Source organism: Fonsecaea monophora (genome assembly GCF_001642475.1).
Source record: "Fonsecaea monophora strain CBS 269.37 chromosome Unknown Scaff3, whole genome shotgun sequence".
Classification (NCBI taxonomy): domain Eukaryota; kingdom Fungi; phylum Ascomycota; class Eurotiomycetes; order Chaetothyriales; family Herpotrichiellaceae; genus Fonsecaea; species Fonsecaea monophora.
The window spans coordinates 565,393-585,193 of NW_019173934.1; the positions used below are offsets into that span (position 1 = coordinate 565,393).

The 19,801-nt window shown below is 52.6% G+C and overlaps 6 protein-coding genes across 6 annotated transcripts; 5 read left to right on the plus strand and 1 right to left on the minus strand.

Annotated features, from left to right (window-relative positions):
- Positions 1 to 374: 374 nt before the first annotated feature.
- Positions 375 to 1,345, plus strand: AYO21_00902 (hypothetical protein; the record flags this gene model as incomplete). Its single annotated transcript, XM_022650889.1, has 2 exons — positions 375 to 462; positions 513 to 1,345. The coding sequence occupies 2 exons, from the start codon at positions 375 to 377 to the stop codon at positions 1,343 to 1,345; spliced, it is 921 nt and encodes a 306-aa protein (XP_022516892.1).
- A 961-nt stretch (positions 1,346 to 2,306) lies between these two features.
- AYO21_00903 (hydroxymethylglutaryl-CoA synthase) lies at positions 2,307 to 3,885 on the plus strand (the record flags this gene model as incomplete). The annotated part of the gene is made up of 4 exons (XM_022650890.1): positions 2,307 to 2,366; positions 2,426 to 2,528; positions 2,586 to 2,784; positions 2,841 to 3,885. The coding sequence occupies 4 exons, from the start codon at positions 2,307 to 2,309 to the stop codon at positions 3,883 to 3,885; spliced, it is 1,407 nt and encodes a 468-aa protein (XP_022516893.1).
- Positions 3,886 to 5,555: 1,670 nt separating this feature from the next.
- AYO21_00904 (hypothetical protein) lies at positions 5,556 to 9,275 on the plus strand (the record flags this gene model as incomplete). Its single annotated transcript, XM_022650891.1, has 4 exons — positions 5,556 to 7,274; positions 8,926 to 9,027; positions 9,102 to 9,195; positions 9,253 to 9,275. 4 exons carry the CDS (start codon positions 5,556 to 5,558, stop codon positions 9,273 to 9,275), a joined length of 1,938 nt encoding a protein of 645 aa, XP_022516894.1.
- A 1,060-nt stretch (positions 9,276 to 10,335) lies between these two features.
- Positions 10,336 to 11,089, plus strand: AYO21_00905 (golgi apparatus membrane protein tvp18; the record flags this gene model as incomplete). Its single annotated transcript, XM_022650892.1, has 4 exons — positions 10,336 to 10,372; positions 10,440 to 10,455; positions 10,637 to 10,729; positions 10,789 to 11,089. 4 exons carry the CDS (start codon positions 10,336 to 10,338, stop codon positions 11,087 to 11,089), a joined length of 447 nt encoding a protein of 148 aa, XP_022516895.1.
- A 1,707-nt stretch (positions 11,090 to 12,796) lies between these two features.
- Positions 12,797 to 17,407, plus strand: AYO21_00906 (hypothetical protein; the record flags this gene model as incomplete). The annotated part of the gene is made up of 1 exon (XM_022650893.1): positions 12,797 to 17,407. The coding sequence occupies one exon, from the start codon at positions 12,797 to 12,799 to the stop codon at positions 17,405 to 17,407; it is 4,611 nt and encodes a 1,536-aa protein (XP_022516896.1).
- A 702-nt stretch (positions 17,408 to 18,109) lies between these two features.
- Positions 18,110 to 19,364, minus strand: AYO21_00907 (hypothetical protein; the record flags this gene model as incomplete). Its single annotated transcript, XM_022650894.1, has 2 exons — positions 18,110 to 19,096; positions 19,305 to 19,364. The coding sequence occupies 2 exons, from the start codon at positions 19,362 to 19,364 to the stop codon at positions 18,110 to 18,112; spliced, it is 1,047 nt and encodes a 348-aa protein (XP_022516897.1).
- Positions 19,365 to 19,801: the final 437 nt, after the last annotated feature.

The following is a 19,801-nucleotide window of genomic DNA, read 5'->3' on the forward strand; positions in this document are numbered from 1 at the left end:
TTAGGCTAATGGTGGATTAACCTTGAGCGTAGAAGTACAATAAAGCTGAGGATATGGAAGCGAAATGAAATGCTAGTATATCGCCGTGGTGGAAAGCCAACCCATTCAATCAATGGCTCGTCGTCTACTCGGTAAGAACAACCGAACTACGCCGTGCTACGACTTTATCGGACGGAGAATGTCCGACCTCACGTCAACGCTTACATACCTAAGGGTCCATATAGACATGTTCGTCAATCTTTTTGATTGCTAATTGTTACGATAACTCTGATCTATCTCTATAGGCTTCAAAACCATCTCAAGTTTATTGATACGTCTATTCGATACTCAAACAGCTTAAGTCTCTGTGGATCCTCCTCACCGCCTAGGTCGAGATGTCTACCGTCGACATTCCCAAGCTTGAAGCGGGAAATCTGTTCAATGTCAATGGCCTCGTGGCCGTGATCACTGGCGGTGGCTCAGGTACGGTAGGACCTCAGTCGGCAAGTTCTGCATGTTAACGCCTGTTCCAGGACTCGGTCGCATGATGGCACGAGCACTGGCAGCCAACGGAGCCTCAAAAGTCTTCATTATCGGCCGGCGTGAAAACAGCTTGAAGGAAACCGCTGATTCTATACCGGGAGGCACCATCATTCCCCTGGTTGGAGATGTGACTTCGAAGGCTTCGCTTCAACAATGCTTTGAAAAGGTCAAAGCAGAGGTCGACCATATCGATGTCCTCGTGGCAAACAGCGGGATATCAGGTCCATCAGTGCCGACACTGGATTCCAACCAGAACCCTGTATCCATTGAGCAACTTGCTACGAACATGTGGAAGCCTGAACCGGAGGAGGTGACGCAGACATATGCCATCAATATCACCGGTGTTCATTTCACTATTGCGGCATTCCTCCCACTTCTGGATGCGGCCAACAAGAGGAGACCTGCCCCTACAAAGGACAACTTCACCCCTCGTCCTCAGATCATCACCACGGGATCTATTGGAGGGTTCAATCGCAAGCCTCTAGGGAATCTCAGCTATGGTGCTAGCAAGTCTGGGGTGATGTTTCTTTCCAAACAGCTATCAACGGCGCTCGTGCCTTATGATATCAGAGTGAACACGATCGCTCCGGGACTCTACTACTCGGAAATGACACATGGAATGTACCAAGCTCAAGGGAAGACCGAGATTCACAATGTTGAGGGTACATTCAACAGAGAGGTCGTCCCTGCGACCAGAACTGGCGATGAGCAGGACATGGCAGGAGTCATCTTGTGGCTCTGCTCGCGAGCCGGTGCATACATCAACGGATGTGTTGTGGTTACGGACGGTGGACGACTTAGTGTTATGCCTGCAGCATATTAGACGGGAATGGGTAATATGGGATAGAGAAGGTAAGGTCTCTAGAGGTACCGAGTACGAGGTATAGATTGGACTATGGATTAAGGGGTTAAAGAGGGCCATAACAGGGATTGATGAATCGTATAACTAGACCGTGGCATCACCTCGGAGACAGCCACAATCAAGCACGAGAAATTCGACCCACAGGAATGATTCTAATCCATCCCTTTGATTTCAGGGGAAATGGGTTCATATGAGGACGAGTGATGCCGGAGTTGACAGTTCCGTGTAGAACGATGTTTCGTGCTACCAACGAGCCACAGGTCAGAAAAATTGCCCGCGGAACCTTCCTACTCTGGGTTGGCTAGAGAGTGGCATCATGCAGGAACATCAAATCTGCTTTTCCAGTTCCCGAATCATCCCACCACAATTCCAGCGCCGCAGCCACACCGCCCGCGAATAAGGCTCTACCATTGGCTGTTTAAGGTGCTCTTAGGCATGAACTAAACTCTAGACTAGAACTTAATCGTGCTTAAAGGGTCCCTAGCTGCAGTCGTCCTCCCCCAACAGGGCTCGACACTTTTCGCCTGTCGAAATTTGTGGGCTTCTGCTGCCATCATTTGTTGTCAGGTACCTCGTACATGCCTGGCTGCTTGGTCGCTACAAAAGCATCTCGATATCTCTGTTACTCTCACCGCAAGGACTTTAGAAATCTCTCTACTATTAATTGTTACCTTCCCAGTCGTCAACACCTTGAGGTAGCAGACGAAGTGACTTTCCTGCGATCTTCAACACCGACATCGGCACCGTTTTGTTTGGCGCATCCCCACCAAAATTATCTCGCTCCCCTCAGTGATATTTATCACTCCTTGGTCTCCCCACCTCACCGCCTCCTTTACTCTTCGACAATAAAACGTCCTCTGGAGTTTCTTCACTTTCCCATAGACATACCTTGAATTTGAAGAAACACATTGCCACTAACATCATGGCTTCGCGACCTCAAAACATCGGCATCAAAGCCATTGAAATCTACTTTCCAAGTCAGGTATGCTAGAACGACAGCAGACTGGCTATTGAACTGAGCAGCCGCTAATTCATACCCAGTGCGTGGACCAAGCCGACCTGGAGAAGTTCGACGGTGTCTCGGCCGGTAAATACACCATTGGCCTGGGGCAGACAAGAATGTCCTTCTGCGACGACAGAGAAGGTGAGTGGCAAAGCTTCCCAAGATGCCCAACTTGAGACCCGACTAATCCAAGCACAGACATTTATTCCATCGCCCTTACCACTCTGACGAGTCTGATCTCAAAGTACTCTATCGACCTGAAAAATGTTGGGAGGCTAGAAGTTGGCACAGAAACCATGCTGGACAAGAGCAAAAGTGTGAAATCAGTGTTGATGCAACTATTCGAAGAGTCGGGCAACTTCAACGTTGAGGGCGTCGACTCGTACAATGCTTGCTAGTAAGTTCTGGATGATTGTTGCAGTGTAGAGGGGCCGGGAATCTGACGCGCTGCAGTGGCGGTACAAACGCAGTCTTCAACTCTCTCAACTGGATCGAATCATCTGCATGGGACGGAAGAGACGCTCTCGTGGTTGCCGGCGACATTGCCCTTTACAAGAAAGGGAATGCTCGTCCAACTGGCGGCGCCGGCTGCGTGGCCATGTTGATCGGCCCGGATGCTCCTGTTGTCTTCGAAGCTGGTCTCCGGGGTTCCTACATCACCCATGCCTACGATTTTTACAAGCCTGATCTGACCAGTGAATATCCTTATGTTGACGGACAATTTTCCCTGAGGTGCTACACCGAGGCCGTTGATGCATGCTACAGAGCGTACAATGCCCGGGAGAAGGTACTCAAGTCACAGGCTAATGACGTCAATGGACATGCGCATGTTAATGGAAACGGCGTGCGCAAGGAAGATGACGAGAAGGCCCCTATGGATCGATTCGACTATATGGCCTTCCACGCCCCCACCTGCAAACTTGTCTCCAAATCGTACGCCCGGCTGCTGTACAACGATTTCCTCGAAGATCCAAGCCACCCCCAGTTCAAGGAGGTTGCACCCGAGCTGCGGGATTTGGACTACCAGGCATCTCTGACGGACAAGACTGTCGAGAAGACGTTTATGGCCTTGACCAAGAAGCGCTTTGCCGAACGAGTGCAGCCTGCCATTCAAGTGGCCACCATGTGTGGTAACATGTACTGTGGCAGCGTTTACGGTGGGCTTGTCGGACTGATCAGCAACATTGCCCCGAAAACACTTCACGGCAAGAGAGTTGGAGTCTTCAGTTACGGTAGCGGTCTCGCCAGCTCCATGTTTAGCCTAAAGGTCGTTGGTGACACGACAGAAATGGCCACAAAGCTCAATCTTCAGGAACGACTAGACGCCCGACGGGTCGTTGCACCCGAAGTGTATGACGAAATGTGTATGCTCCGGGAAAAGGCGCATCTCAAGAAGGATTTCAAACCATCGGGTGATGTCAAGCATCTTGTGCCGGGAACATACTACTTGACCGAGGTCGACGAGATGTTCCGACGAAAGTATGAGGTCAAGGCATGATTGCCGTCATCAGCAAAGAAGGGACTTGTCATTCTTGCTCCAGATCTTGCGTTTCAGGTTCGGACGCCGGACTTGCATTGGTGGACCGGGTAGACTGGTCATTCGATAGAGGCAGATAGGCGTTCCAGTGCATGGTTGATTGGATCAGGACTGCTGGTGGTATTGGGCCCAGCACAAACTTGTACATATGGGGGATTTGCTTCAGACATCCTGACCGGCAGGAACTCACCTGAGCATTAATCGATCAGCAGAAGAGCAAAAGCGAATTACCATGAAGCATTGTTGCCCATATGAAGAGTCTTGAAACTGACGCTGTGCAGCATGAGTCTTGTGTGTCATGCGGCTACTCTGGCATGCATTGCACCTCAGCCCGGAGTCGGCCAGTATCTTGACCTGTTTCGAGCCTGACGTTGGCAAGATGAAACATGGGCTCGATCCCAAAGCCGCTGGGCACCAGTGAGAATGGAGTGGGCAATGTTAGAGTGATACTCAAGCGATGCAGGAAGACGACAGATGCATGCAACGAGGAGGTTGGGTCGAGAGAAAGACGTTATCATACTCCATAGTCGTTCAACGTTCGCGTGTTGTTCGTGCTGGGACTATGCGGAACTACTGCAGCAGATGCATAAGATGCGTAGTTGGTGCAGGTGACTTGGTGCCAATTTCGCGCGTGGACGGCGAGGCGGTGAACGCGCGCACTCCAGTCCTTGGCAACGATATCGGAAAACCTGCCCGATATACTCAGTGGTTCTGCCTGCGCTGCGCCACCTTCGTCCCTCCACCCCTCAGGGTATTTTTTGCATCGCGCGCCAATCTCACCACCAATGAAATGCTGTATGTCGCTATAGAATCTCCAAGCGCCCTCGATCTGAGGGACAAGGTTGGCATTGAGATTCTTGCTGGATCTCGCACCGCGCTTCAGCCACGCCCTGCACCCCCCTCGTGTACTCTTTCATTTCCTCAGACTGCCGCAGCTGCCGCCACCACGGCCACTACTCCTGGGCCTCATCGAACAGCCGCCAAGTCGCATGTCTTCTCATCTCTCGAAATAACCAGGCAAGCGCCGTCACAGATTGCCTCGTAAGACATGATGAAATCGCCCGGAGCCTTGTTACACTCCATCTGAGCAACATCGCAGCCTCAGGCCACGCTTCTGCCCCCCAAAATAGCTGCACATGGCGCAATGTTTCCATACCTCTGGCGCGTACCACGCTCCACGCTTCGCGATCGGAAGGCGATCCTGACCATCGTTGGTTTTCCAGCATAGGATTCTCGAACACCGTGTCAGTCGTGTTTGTTTCCTTGCCATCTTGCTCCACGTTTCAGGTGGGTATTGACCCGCGGGACACTGTTGGCCGGCTGTCATGATGCTCGATTTCGGTCGCATACCCCCAACCCATTTATACCCAGTCCTCCCTCCCTCTCAAGATCTCTGAGCCTTTCATTCTTTCAAGTTGCGAGACTGAAGATTCAGTCTGCCTGCTATTGGTAATCCCATCTGCTTTTCCTCTTGTACCTTTCCTTTGTTCCTTGGGTCCTTGTCTCCACCCCGAGAAGCTGGCTTCTCGCTGACCACTACGTTCTCCCGGACTCGACCAAAAAGCTATCATATGTAAGCCGTCTTCACGATGCTGCCTGGCTGCAACCATAGATGCTGATTGGGTCTCAGAATGTCACTGGCACCTTACTACTATAGACCACTCACGCCTCCAGAGGCTGCTGGAGCTGCTGGTCAGCACAGCCATATTCGGAATGTGTCTCGCTCGTCCTACTTTGCAGCCGACAGCTCGCCTGAGCCGGTAATTACTGCTTGTAATACAACTCCCAGTCGATCGCCAGTTCTCCGTCAACATGGCCCGACTTTGCTCCCTAAGATCAGGACCCAGGACTCGACTCTGGAGCCTCCGTTCGTTCATCGACCCTCCATCCACCGAAGGAGCTCGTCGACCGTCATCAAAAACTCCAAACATGCTCGCCCTAACATGTATAGGAGCGCGACTGAGCCTGTTGAATATACACCGATGATATCTCCCGTGTCGAATGCGCCTCACTCGCGCTCGAACTCACTCAATCCATCTCCTGGATTGGCCAAGGCCAAGCTCAATGTGCCCGTAAGGACTCATTCCCGCTCGACCTCTGCATCGAGCATCAACAGCGATGTTCTGAATCGTTTTGGCTATCCTACTTATCGCCAAATGCCCGTCTATGTGTCTCACGATCACCAAACCCCGTCTCCGGACCTCTTCGCCACCAACTTTATGCCATATACCAATGCTCCCATGGCTGAGCCTCCTATTATCAATTTGGAGGGCACATTTGACATGCCGATTGATCTTGAGACGATCTCGAGACCCTGCTCTACGAGTCCTCCTCCCATGCTGCCAGCCGTCTCTACGATCAGTATGCTCAGCTACTTGACCCAACCAACGCAGCCCATCAACCTAGTTCGGCATCTCACCTTCCAAACCGGCCGTGGTCTAACGAACCACTTTTGGTGGGATATTCGCAACGTCCGACCGTGGAAATCGTTTTCGCTCCAGACCATGTCTGCCATCCCTGATCTTCTGACGCTTCTTAATTTCGAACACGATAAAGCCTGCCTACCACTGATGGGCACCAACGCCAACACTGTGACACCTGCCTCTGAAGCCGATCTCGCCAATCTCATTTCCAAGATCTACTTTCCCAAGGTCAACGCTGCCACACGTCTGTCCCTCGGTACCAACTCTGTCGCTCTGTACCCTGCCCCAACCCCAACAAGCTCTGGGTTGAGTGCCAACTCGGCCAACATTCCCACCTTTCTGGCTAATTACCCGAGCGACAATGACCGTACACTCTCAGGACTCCCGCGAGGTCGCGTCGTCGGCTTGGTCCGGTCTTTTGATCGCTGGAATACAGGCATGCGCCGTGAAGGCCCTGCACGCAAAGTCGAGTATCTACGCACTCTGGCGCATCTGCAGAAATGCATGCGAGACCACAGCTGCCGTTATGGCTTCATTATCACAGAGATCGAACTCGTCTGCGTCCGTGCCGGATGCGACGACCGTGGCCATCCGTATTTCGGCTACCTTGAAGTTGCGGAGGCGGTGGAGACCAAGACCTTTGCTCGCAAAGGGAACGAGGCAGCAGGTGAAGTTGACATGACTGTCACTTTGGCTCTGTATTATCTTCTTATGCTCGCCAAAGCGACGCCTTTGCCCGGCCAGCTGGGGAGCTTCATGGATGTGGGCGGTCCCGGAACACTGACTCGACAAAGAGTCTGGGATGGGGAACTCGGTGGTAGTATGCTCGCGGTCGATGAGGACGGAGATGTCGAGGAATTGGGAAAAGATGGCAAGGACAAGTGGATTCCTGAACCGCAGATGGGAGAGAAACGGGAAGCGAGGACGGTAAGGGGATGGGTGTGGCCTAGCGACCCGTGGCACAAGAGAGAAGGCGAGCGTGGAGAACGTGGAAGCGGAAGGGGGGGAAAGAGAGGATAATCTTTACTCTGGGTATTCCTGGAGAGAGAAAGCTACGAAGGTGGTTATGAAAAATGGGAGAGGTCCTGGATTTGAGTATGGATTTATAACCGATGCCATCCAGGTGATGAGCTCGATGCATAAGGTCGTCGAGACTTCGGAACGCGAAATCTTGGGTATTACAGACTTGGTAATTAAACTACATTCACGAAATTTGCCCTAGACCCCTCTGATACAGCTCGGTCCCTTTGGATATTCATGACAGGGTTCGGATAAAGTATTTTGTTCATCTGTATCAATGGTTGAGCGAAAAGTCAGCAGAGGATTCTTGTAATGAGCTTCTAGGTAATGAACAGGAACAGATCAAAAGAATCGTGCATTGTCTCTCGTGGCTCCTCATACTGTTGAGACTTGACATAATTTTTAAAGTCACCGACGGATGGCTTGACATTGCCGGATCCGCCTCGTCAGTTATCGTTTGAGCATATAAGTAAAAATCATCGGAGCTTTCTTCTCAATGCACGGACGGAGTGAAGAGAAGGGAGTGAAGGGAGAAGACGAAGGGCGGCTGCTGGCTTACCAAAGAAGGGCGATAGGGGTCAATGTGTTGGTAGGACGGCGAAGGGGCCGAATTACTCGAGAAGAAATTCACGGAGATGAGAGATGGAAGAGCAGGAAGAGCGTCAACGAAACACAGAGAAAAAGAATAATGATGTCGGTGGAACTTTTCTTGGCGGGATCTGGCTCTGCAGCAGCAGCGCCAGGCGGTCGTAGTAATAATTAGTACGAGTAATCAATTAGGACTGGTACGTACTTGTGTGTTGGTGGTACCCTTAGGCCCGCGGGGTCACAAGCACGCCTCTGCTCGCTCTCTTGTATACACACTCTCGACTGTTTTCCCCCCTTGCACCAACCACCATTACTGCACAAGCAAGCCCACAAAATTCCAGCGTCTGCGCACCGCGCCCTCCCTCACCCACCACCAAATTCTTTCCGAGTCACCTGTTTGACGGAGATAAAAATCGCCAACAATACGGTCAAGATGGGAGGTATGTTTTTTGAGCCCCTCGCAGCCCATCGTCTCGACCTGGCTGGCTTTCCTACCGGCGAGCGCACGTAATATTCTCTTCAGGAACTGTGTGGACTAACAGGGAGGTTCATACCTGGAAAAAATACAGACTTCCAACAAATCGCCCGTGAGCATTCTTCCTGTCCCTCCCGAGAAACCCTGAGCAGTACCCTAATGCGATACAGAGCAATTCGTCGAGTTCTACTACAAAACCTTTGACGGCGATCGCACGCAACTGGCTGCCCTCTACGTACGTTTTCACGAACCCATTTTGCGCCTGGTCTGCAAGTTGAGGAGGGAGGATGGGAGGAAGAAAAGAGCTATAACAATTTTTCTGACACGACCGTGCGCATACAGAGAGAGAAATCGATGCTTACGTTCGAGAAAGAACCTTTTTTGGGCACACAGTCTATTCTTGAGAAGCTTACGGTACGTCAACGTGGTGGACTCTTCTCGAGCAATCATTACAATGTCCAGGGCAAGAGTCACTGATGCGGAATGGTATCGCAGAATCTACCTTTCCAAAAAGTCCAACACCGGGTCGACACGACAGATGCGCAGCCATCCAACGAGCAAGGAGGCATCTTGGTTATGGTGACTGGTGCATTACTGGTAGGTCTTCAAAAAATCTCACCTCGATGGCTTCTCGCTGGCAGCAGGGTCACTGATGGACACTATACAAACAGGTCGATGATCAACAACATCCCATGAGCTACGTCCAGACGTTCAACCTGCAACCCGAGGGCGGCAGCTACTTCGTGTTCAACGACATCTTCAGACGTAGGTGGAATCATTCATGACGAAGCAGGCGTCGAAAATGCTAACGAGTCTCGGTAGTGGTGTATGCAGCAAGTGGATAGATCCATCGCCGGCACCATGAACGGGTGGTACCGATTCTGACATTCTGCAAATCGCGGGTCTCGAGCAAGGGTGCGGTGCACATGATAGGTCAACAAGCATAGCAGATGGCGCAGCGTGGGCAGGAACGACAGTGTAGGGATTGAGCAGAGAGTAAGGATACGGGAGAGATGCAGTGGTGATGTGATGATAGATGGGCGCATGGGGGACATAACCACCAACAACAAATTACGTCCCGATGCACGTGCCTAGCAAGCGACAACTGTTGACAAGGCTGCCACAATTCCAACTTCTCCCGAGTCCTTGTAAATGAGTTTCCCGGCTGCCCGAGTGGCCTAGCATGGTTTGTTGGCGGTCCGAGACGCCTACGACGCCATACGCGGACAATAAGACTTTGGGAGGGTGGAGGTGGTTCTGATGGCGCCACGCGCTCCTTCGGTTGTGGGTGCGCAGTCAGGCTGCTACATTTGCGTCTGCATCCCATAAGAAACGGTTGCTGGAACGATTATTGTCGAAACCCAGAATCCTTCGTCCAAGTCTGAGATTGAGCCGCCGAAGAAAAGGTTCTCGTACCGAGTTCTAGGTACACGTACGGGCATCCATCCAACCTCCTACTAGTAAAGAGGCCCCCTCCAAAATATTATTATTGTGGTCCTCGTTAAGCACCCAAGCAGCTTGACCTGCGCTAGTCTCGACGCCTACGCCTAGTTACGGTTCATCCCTGTCTCTCCGGTGTTGCACCTGCCACAACATCCCAAGCAAACCAAGTCCGTCATCCGTCGTCGACAACTTTTGATCAGACACAGACATCTTTGCAACAGCAACAGCAACAGCCCATTCACCTCTGATCCCTCCTATACCCTTACATTCACGGCCTACATACAAATCGACATAACGATTCAAGTCAGCATTGCCTCCGCGACGAGCGAGCCAGATTCAAACCGCGCAACAACATAGTTCAGCTGCATTGAAAGAACAGTGCCGTTGTGCCACATCTGTCCTCTTCGACTTTCTCAATTCCTGATCTTTCCCCCGGTGTCATTGGACGAGTAGATATTCACGATGGCGCTCATGGACGAGTTCAAAATGCGCAACTTTAGTGAGTTTCTCTCTCTTTTGGTCGGTGTTGCGACCTGCGTTGGACTGGAGCTGACAGTTGTCCGCAGGCATCTATGGGCAGTGGTAAGAAGTCCCTTGGTCACTCCACGCCTCCTCGCCCACGATCTCTTGTGATCTTTTGCGCATCAGGATCTTTATTATGAAGATATCCGCGCTTCTCATCCCCGATTGAACGAATCGTGGGGCATGGCTAGGGGCCGGCTACAGGTCATGGAACAAGATAGGCTGACATGTGTATCAACAGGCTCGGAGTACTATGCATCATCCTGGGATTTGCCTTGGGTATCGCCAATATCTTCCACTTTAACCTGCTCATTCTATTCAGCATCATCCTACTGTGCGTCTCTCCCCGGCCTTCACAAATCACGATGTCGTATGACTGACACTTGAGCGCAGTTGTTCCTCCCTGGTTCTCATCTTCATCGAAATTCCACTCTTGCTACGTATCTGCCCTACATCCGCCAAATTCGATGCCTTTATCAAACGCTTCACCACGAACTACATGCGCGCCCTTATTTACGGCCTCATGTCCCTGGTTCAGTGGCTCAGCATCATCGTGGAAGCCAGCAGCTTAATTGCCGCCGCCGTAGTATTGGCCCTCGCGGGAGCTTGCTATGCACTGGCGGGGTTGAAACAGCAGGAATTTGTGGGAAGCACGACACTAGGTGGACGCGGTGTGGCCCAGATGATTGTCTAGTCGGAGGCTTGTCCACCCTTTCTTCTCACCGTGCCATCTTATCGAGTTCAATGGGACAAAAAGTGATTTGACAATGGTGTACTTCTAGCGGCGCGCATGGACACACATTGGTCGAGCGCGAGGAGTACGGAGTCAACGGGAACGATATTTGGATGACCAGGCGGAGTGTTTCCTAGAGCTCCAAGAATTTTATGATGGTGGTTCATGAGATGCCGCTGATGACAATACAGGAGGCTGGATAGTTATTTGTGCAATCAATAGGATCCAATTCAGGCCCGGAAAAAGTGTCTCTGATTGTCCATGTGGCATGAGACATGAGACTATAAATTCGTCAAGGATCAGAAGGAATGCAGGAAGGGAGGGTGGCACCGGGTGCCACCTACGGAGTCTGGGAGTATAAGCATGGCTGTCTCGCTGTTTGCGGAGTCTCACGCCGCTTGAGCAAGATATAATAAGCTCGTCTATCGTATGCAATGCTGCTTAGGTAGTCTTTGCTCTGACTATCATGTCCACTTGCTTTTGGCTGTGCTCGTGTGCGGTCGTGCAATAAACTCGGCTCCGAGTCTCTTGATCGGGCAATCAAGACAAAGAAGACTTGGTCCCTTGTCTAAAACACCCCTTCAATATCACCCGTCCTTTCGTGTCATCATGTGCGTCAACAAACCACCGTTTTTGGTGCTTATACCTCTTGTGGCTTCATAAGAGTGGGGAGGAGAGACCGGATCGTGATCGACCGGAACTTTGCAACGATCTTGGTCCGCCTGGTACCTAATCCGTCCATTGGTAGGCTGGGGATGGCGCAGACCCCGAACGTGGGCACCGACGCAGAAGAAAGGGTACTTACTACTCGTCCTGTACCGAATACTCAAGGGTAGGCTGAACAGTAGTAAGCAGGCGTGGCAGGTGAGCACGGGTGAGCACCGGCACGCAGCCAGCAGCCATAGGACCCACGCTACAGCGAGGATGGCTTGCCGAAGCTTCGAGGGGAGGCGGTCGGAGGCGTCCTTTGCATCTCTTTCTTGTGAGAGGCTGAGGGAACGGCGAGTGAACAAGGCCATCGTGTGGCGTGCTAAACCAGAACCAGTCCAGTTTCCAAGGCCCGAGATGAAGGCTGTGTTTCGTGTTTGGTCTTTGTTTTCGAGTTGGGGCCCCCAGGGCTGGCGGTTCTTTTTCCTTGCGAAGCTTTGGGCCCCCCAGACCCAAAATGCCTGATTTGCCCCAAATGTTGCCCAGACTTTTCCTCTTGGTGTGCTGCTATTCTTTGAATTTGCGGCTGAGGAGCGTCTGGGCCTTTCAAACCTTCGGGGGGTTCCTTGTAGCTCTGCTTTGGTGCGAAGCGAGGAAGCAGCCCCGTTTAATACCGTCCCCTCTCGTTTCCTGACCTTGTCCCTGTCCCCTGTGCCTAGCCTTGGACTCGACCTCTTCGAATGGTCAACTTCGGATTTCTGGCCTGAAAAGTCCCCAAAGTCATCCTCATCGGGAGAAAGAAAAGAAGAAAAAAAGGCCCAAAACACTTTTCGCGTGAGAAATCGTGACACCTTCTCGACTATCTATCTTATCACAGACCAACAGTGACAAAGTCGAAACAACAAGGCGCAAATGAGCGAGAAGAAGAAGATGATAATGATGACGACGATGACGATGATGGATTAACCTGAGCAAAGAACACTCCAACAATGTCGCCTTCCGCCGTTTCTAGCCTAAATCATGGAAGAAGACAGTCGAAGCAGCGCCTTCCTCGATGTTCCCATCACCGAAGCTGAACGCCGTGCTCAAGTTGCTCGGGCGGCCGTCAGAGACGACAGCTCCAAGCAACTGTTACCAGAGGTCAGACAACCCTCGTCAGAAGAATCCCAGCAGCCGTCATCGTCGGCGACGGCGACGGCGGTCGATCAACAGCAACAACCACCAGGTCCCTTTCGTTTTCCCTCAATACACGCTCCTCCAGTCGCCAGACAGTATGCCCCGAGATTCTCGCAGAGACCAGGAGTTCGCAATTATGTTCCCATCTCCCCAGTCCCAGAAGAAGACGAACCCGAGTCCATCAAACTCCGCCCGTTCTCGGCTGCCGCTACGGACGATGCCTATCTCCTCCCTTCAACGGGACCGATGCCGGTCTTGTGGACTCCCATCTGGTTGAAGCAGTGGTTTCTGGGTCTCTTTGCCCTTATTTTTGTCGCATTTCTGATCGCGCTAATCCTCCTCTGGCACTTTGATGCAGAGAACGATGGCTTCCATATCGACCCCGGGACGAACCACTATACCTGGACCTACACGCCTACGGTCATTGTCGTCGTCGTCGTGGCCGCGTGGAGAATGGTGGATTACCATTCTAAACTGGCTATGCCCTACGACGCGCTCCAAGACGGCCCGGTCAAACCGTCTGAAAGTCTTTTAGTCGACTACATCTCGACCTTTCAGCTTGTATCATTACTCGAAGCGTTCAAAAACAGTCATTTTGCCGTTATTGCGTCGGTTACCGGTTTTATCTTATTAAAAGTTGTCACGGTGTTTGCAACGGGATTGTTGGTGGCTCTTCCAACAGAAGTGGTTCAAAAGAGCGCGACTGTGCATGCAAGAGGCTTCAGCGCCGCCTCGTTCGACCCGAATGGTGTACTCGATTCTTCGACGTTTCCGGCTCAGCCGGTGTATGCGTACTACGGCAGTATGGCTCAGGGTGTGCCTTTGGAAAATGGCGTTAGGTTTGATCTGGCATACAGTGCCTTGACAGTCAGCTCCGACACCCCGATTGGGAACGATGCGATCATATCTGGTGAAGTCGATGCGTTTGTACCCAATATGACATGCAAAACAATAAATGTGCAGTTGCAGTCTCCGCGAATTGTGAACGACACAAACTCAGCGAGCGCATTTGCGACCTCGACCAACATCACCTTCAACATCAATGCAGGCGATGTGTGCCGCCAACTTTCTTCAGTCAGCGTTCCAGCGGATAACCCCTATACTGAGATTCTCCCGAAGCGCCAGGTTACAGGCACGATGCAGCAGATCTTCTGTGGAGGCACAAATGCCAGTGTACCTAATTCAGATGGCCCGGAAGGACTGTTGTTCACCCTTACCGACATCAATTATCAGCAGACACTATTCGACAATGCGACTGACCTCGCAGGGGGTTCATTTACCATCGCCAGTGGCGTTTCCAGGACTCTTAACGACATAACGAATGTGTTTTGTGTTCCTTCGTATTCAATGGCGAGGGTCCAGGTTACGAACAACACCCAGCTACTCAACAATAATGCTGCTGTAACGGTCACCTTGAAAGATGGAGACAGCAATAGCACACTCTCGGGATTTTCGGCTTGGAATGCCACCAATGTCCTTTCACAATCCTCAATTGCCGCACAGGTCCTCTTTGACGATACGGTTAACGATGACACTATTTCTGATTCGAGCGCTATATTTACGCTCATGGCGCTGACGCAGGGCTCACAAGACATCGCTACTTTGAAAAACCCAGAAACAATGATCGCAGCTGCTCAAGACACGTCCAATGGACTTTTATCTCAGTATGCTCATCAAGTTCTGAGAGCGGTAGACAGCCCCAGTCTGGAGGGGGGAAAAGTGACTCGTCAAGAACAGAGGCTTCGGGTCAACGACGTTTCTGTGTGGACAATGGCTTCAGCATCCGGGTTCCTGTTCCTGTTCTGCATTGCCTTGATTTTCATCGCCCCGCGAGCGGTTGTTCCCCGAGACCCAAGCTCTATCGCGGCGGTTGCGACAACCCTGACTAGAAGCACCGAGTTGAATCGATTATTGAGGAAGCAAGGAGCACCGAGCCGTGCGAATCAAAAGGCAGTCCTTGCAGGTTTCGAATTTGGGACAGCCATCGCGACCACCGATTCTGGGACGAGGAGCTTCAAGATTGTCACGTCAGAAGGCGAGCCAGACGAACCGGTCACCAAGCCGTCTATGGATATTATCAAGTGGTGGGTACCGATTAGCGCAACCTTTCCATTCTTGACGCTCACATTGATTCTGCCCGCGGGCCTCATTGTGGCATTGGAGCTCATTCAACGGCAATCGGACGATCATAATGGGTTTTACACCGTCGCGGACGACAAGTGGACGGAAATCTACAGTCATTACATCCCCGGCCTCGTCATGTTGATTTTGGCAGCGTTGATCAATATGCTTGACTTCAACGTGGCGTTGTTCACTCCGTGGAACAACCTTGCCGAAGGAAATGCGATCCATAGAAGATCAGTCCTCAACAACATTCTCGGGAGATCGCCGCTATCTGCATTCTTGCAGGCCCTGAGGACGCGGAGCCTCGGTGCCATGCTGAGTATCACCGCCGCAGCCGCCGCGAGTGTCCTTACAGTGATTGCCTCGGGCTTGTATTACGTCCAGCACTTCTCGGTCGAAGGGGCGAGTATTTCGCTTACTCAAGTTGACTCTTTCGATCTTCAGTGGCAGAACAGCTTCTCTAATGACAACGGGGCGGCAGCCATCACGAATCTGATCATGCACCAGAATTTCAGCTATCCACAGTTTACGTATGAGGGTCTCGTGTTTCCAAAGCTGTCGCTGAACAACTCCGCATTGACGACGAATTCACTCACAACAGTGTCTGGATCATCATCCCACGTGCTCCCAGCTGTTCGAGCAAATCTCAAATGCGACGTTCTTCCGAGTGACTCTTTCTCCTTATCCACAGAAAAGGCGGGCGACGGGAGCGCGTACGCGACGGATCAAGCATTCATCACAGCCAGAGCAGCACTTCCCGACTCGTGCCATCTCGGCGGCTCCAAAGGTACAGATGACTTTGTTCTCTATCAGAACAACTTCGAATTACCGCCAGGTGGGAAGGGAACATTTGCCGGAGCTCAATTGGATCTGTTGTTTGGCGAGAATGCAACAACATATGGCAATTATGGCGAGAATCGTGGTCAATACATAAGTGATAATCCTCCTGTTGGTTGTCCCAGTCTGGCATTCACTTTCGGCCACTTCCAGGTGGACAGCACGGACACAAGTCAAGTGACGACAATGGTGTGCTATCAACAAATCCAGGGCCTCAACGCAAATGTGACCCTGCAGCCAAACAGCACGACCATTGATGCCAGCCATCCCCCGGCTGTGGATGAGAGCAGCATCTTCCTCCACGACAATCCGCTTAGCAACAACAGCGGTGTGAAGACGTTCGATTTTCGCATCCAGAACAACCTCGCTCAGGAAATGACCGTGTTCAATGGCGCGGGTGGCACACCGGCAACTAATCCTTCGAGTACAAACACGTTTGACATCTTCTTCCAAGCAATAATCAACGGCTCCGAGCCCCACGATCCAGCGTCTTTAGCCGGCCCAAACAATCAGGATGTCCTCATTGGCGCAATCAACCGATTTTATCGAATCTACATGGCACAAGCCATCTCGGCAAACATGCGCGGCCCCGTCAACAGCCTGGGCACTCCATCCCGCCTCTTTCGACGCCAGAGCTCTTCCACAATAACCTCGGCGACCACAGTAGACACCCCGCGCCTCGTCCAGGACAAGGACAGCAAACTGATCCTACAGATCCTCCTCGGTATTATGACGGCCTTGGCCGCATCGGCATGGCTGACGACGAAGTTCCGCCGCGTCCTACCGTGTAACCCGTGCTCGATCGCTGGGACCATGTCCCTCCTCGCGGGCAGCGACTTGTGCCACAGCACCGACGACGGCCTGTGCGAATGCTGCGGGAAACCCCGTCGACGGTCATTTGGATACGACGCCGGCAACAGACCGGAATCAATCCACGCAGGGCCCGACGAGAACAGCGAGGACGCCGACGAACGCCACCAGATCATCTCCAACGGCGCAGAGTGGATGCCCGCGTCCCAGTTCGCAACGGTCTTTGGCGGGAACCGCTACAGTATGGGCTGGTGGCGCGAGCGGCGACTCATAGGCAAGAGACGGCGGTTCGGCGTGGATGTGGGTGCTCGTGCCGACGGCGCTGACGACCAAGACTGGGAGTTGGGAAGTAGGAGACCCGAGGGCCACGGATTCAGCGACTTTATGATGAGGGGCGGCGACCGCGACGGCCGTGGCGAGTACGCGAGATTTGGCGGCCGCTCGCGAGGCGCCAGCATCAGTGACCCGACCAACGAACCTCCTTCTGGGGTGATAGCCATGGGTGGTGCGAGAGCTGGACCTGGACCTGGACCCGGACCGACAACAACCATGCCCAGGCAACCCGCGCCGGGGATCTTCGTGACCGACACGGGCCGGACGGGCCAGCCACAGCAGCAGCTCTACCAAGATTCGGGCGAAATAGGCATGCCGGGCCGACGAGGTCCTGTCGGCGGCGAAGCATAGACTTGTTCTCGATCTTTGATCTTGATCTTGATCCTGATCGTGACTTGAACTAGGGGTGGATCTGGAATGGATACAACTCGATTCGCTCAAAGCTCCCTCTTCTCACAAGGGTTTCTTTTTTTTTTTCTTTTCTTCTTGACCATGTCAATCATAACGAACGATTTCACCCGATGTTTGGTGTTTTGGCGTTTTTTTTTTTTTTTTGTTTTTTTTTTTTGGAGTGATTTGATGCTTGGGTTCTTCTGGTGCGGCTGGGAGGGTGGACATCAACTATATATATCTATTTTATATACCGTATACCATATACCCACATATACTCACTTGGTATACCTGTCTTGATTCATTTCCATGAGGTTACCATCGATTGCGACGAGGCGCGCTCTCTTCTCTCTTTCTTGAGACAAGGGAAGTATTTGGAAAAGAAGAAAAGGGTTGGAATTAGGAGGTAGGAAGAGAGTAGACGAATTCAAGGAAGCAACAACAAAGCTTTTTGTCATTCGGGTCATACGATACGTCTCCTGAGTAATGTAACCGAGTATCTATCCATTGGGGAAAGGCTCCATACATTTATCTTAAAAATACTCGTAGTTGCATTGAATGTCCCTGTCTCATAAACCGATCATTTTCACGTTGTTGCGCGGGTGCCCCTCCCCCCTCCAACCAGGTAACCAAAAGGGGTCTCTCCATAGGCGAGCGAACGAGTCAATAAGTCGCAGCCAGCCTCATGACCAGATAATCCCCGCTGTTGATGCCGTCGTACTTCTTGCCCGTCTCCTCCCAGGTGCCCGGGAGGGCCTCGATCCAGCGGTCGAAGTTGGGGTTGCAGAAATAGGCGATGCTGTAGCGGGCGGGGACCGTGGCGTCGGGGTCCTCGTCGTCGAGCAGCTCGGCTTTGGGCGGGGGTTGGATCACGCGGTGGTTCGTCGATCGGATCTGGTCGTTGCTCCAGCGCTGGAGCAGGTCGCCCGCGTTCACCACGATGGTGCCCGGGATGGGCGTGGCGCGCACCCACGTGCCCCTGGGCGACTTGACCTCGAGGCCGCCAATGTCGTCCTGGAACAGCAGCGTGATGGACCCGTAGTCCGAGTGCTCGCCCGCGCGGACCTGGTTCGGGTTCGCGCGCCAAATACTCTTCTTGACGGGCGGGTAGTGCAGCAGCCGTAGCGTATTGTCCCCGCCGTCCGTGTAGCTGTCGAAGAAGTGTTCGTCCATGCCCATGCCCAGGGCGATGGCGCGCATGACGTTGACATGCAGGTCCTTCAGCGTGAGGAAGAACCGTTGCATGTCCCGCGTAAAGGCCGCGCCAGCTTCGTCCAGGTGGGCCGGCCACTGGTTGGGTTTCCCCTCGACGCCCTCACGGCCAATCTCCATCGACTCCTTCAGATCCGGGTTGGAGGCACGCAGTTTGGCGATGACATCCGGGTCACTGGATTGCGTCACCTTTTCGCGGCCCGAGGTCACGTAGCCGCGATTGGCGTCCGGGGTCGTCCATCTCAGCGCGTCCTTCTGCTCCTGGGGCCGCTTGAAGAACTCGGCCGACTGTGAGAAGGCGTGCGAGATCTGGTCCGCGGGGACGCCGTGGTTCTGCAGGTACAGGAAGCCCGACGTCTGGAAGGCGTGGGAGATTTGCTCGGCCGTGGCCTTTTTGGCGGCTGGAGAACCGTGCAGAAAGGCCCCAAAGTCAATCAACTGGGCCACTAAGTCAAAAAAACATGGCCTGTATGGTCGAAAGGGGAAGGTGGTGTATCTGGGGGGGGGACTTGTAGAAGAAGAAAGGGGCAGGTGGTGCAGAATGTTCTGTGGACAAGGGCCTCCAATGGCGGCGGACTAGTGGGGGGTCTGGCATGCTGCGAAGCACCTCGTCAAACGAAGCACGACGTTGTACCGAGTTACGTACCGGCATGATCAAGTCATCCTGTTCCACACCCTTTTGAGCGACTTCACCTGCTGAACCCATCTTTGCGTCGCAAGGCTGAAGTGGGCCCCAAGAGAGGTTTGATTGTGTACGGTAGGGGTCTTGGATAGGTCCGGATCTCGTGCTCGTACTCGTACTCGTAGTGGAGGTTGCGACGAAGGGAGGGTGTGTGTTTACCGACGACTCCAGGAGATGGATAGGCAGTGGATGTATGCGCGTGTGTGTGTGTGGATGTTGTTCCCCAAGTTCCGCGACAATGGCGTGACGCTAGCTTGCTGAGTGTGGCCTCCCTTAGCGATTCGCAGGGACACTTGAAAACCGGGGCATATCTTTCTTCCCACCACGGGCGAACAAAAGAGAAAAGTACAAGACGACTCCAACGATATATATCTCAGAGTGACTTTTTATGCAAAAGTAAGAGCGAGCGGAGAGGCGGCCGTGGCGAGAGGGAAAATAAAAGAGGACGATGATTGGACAAG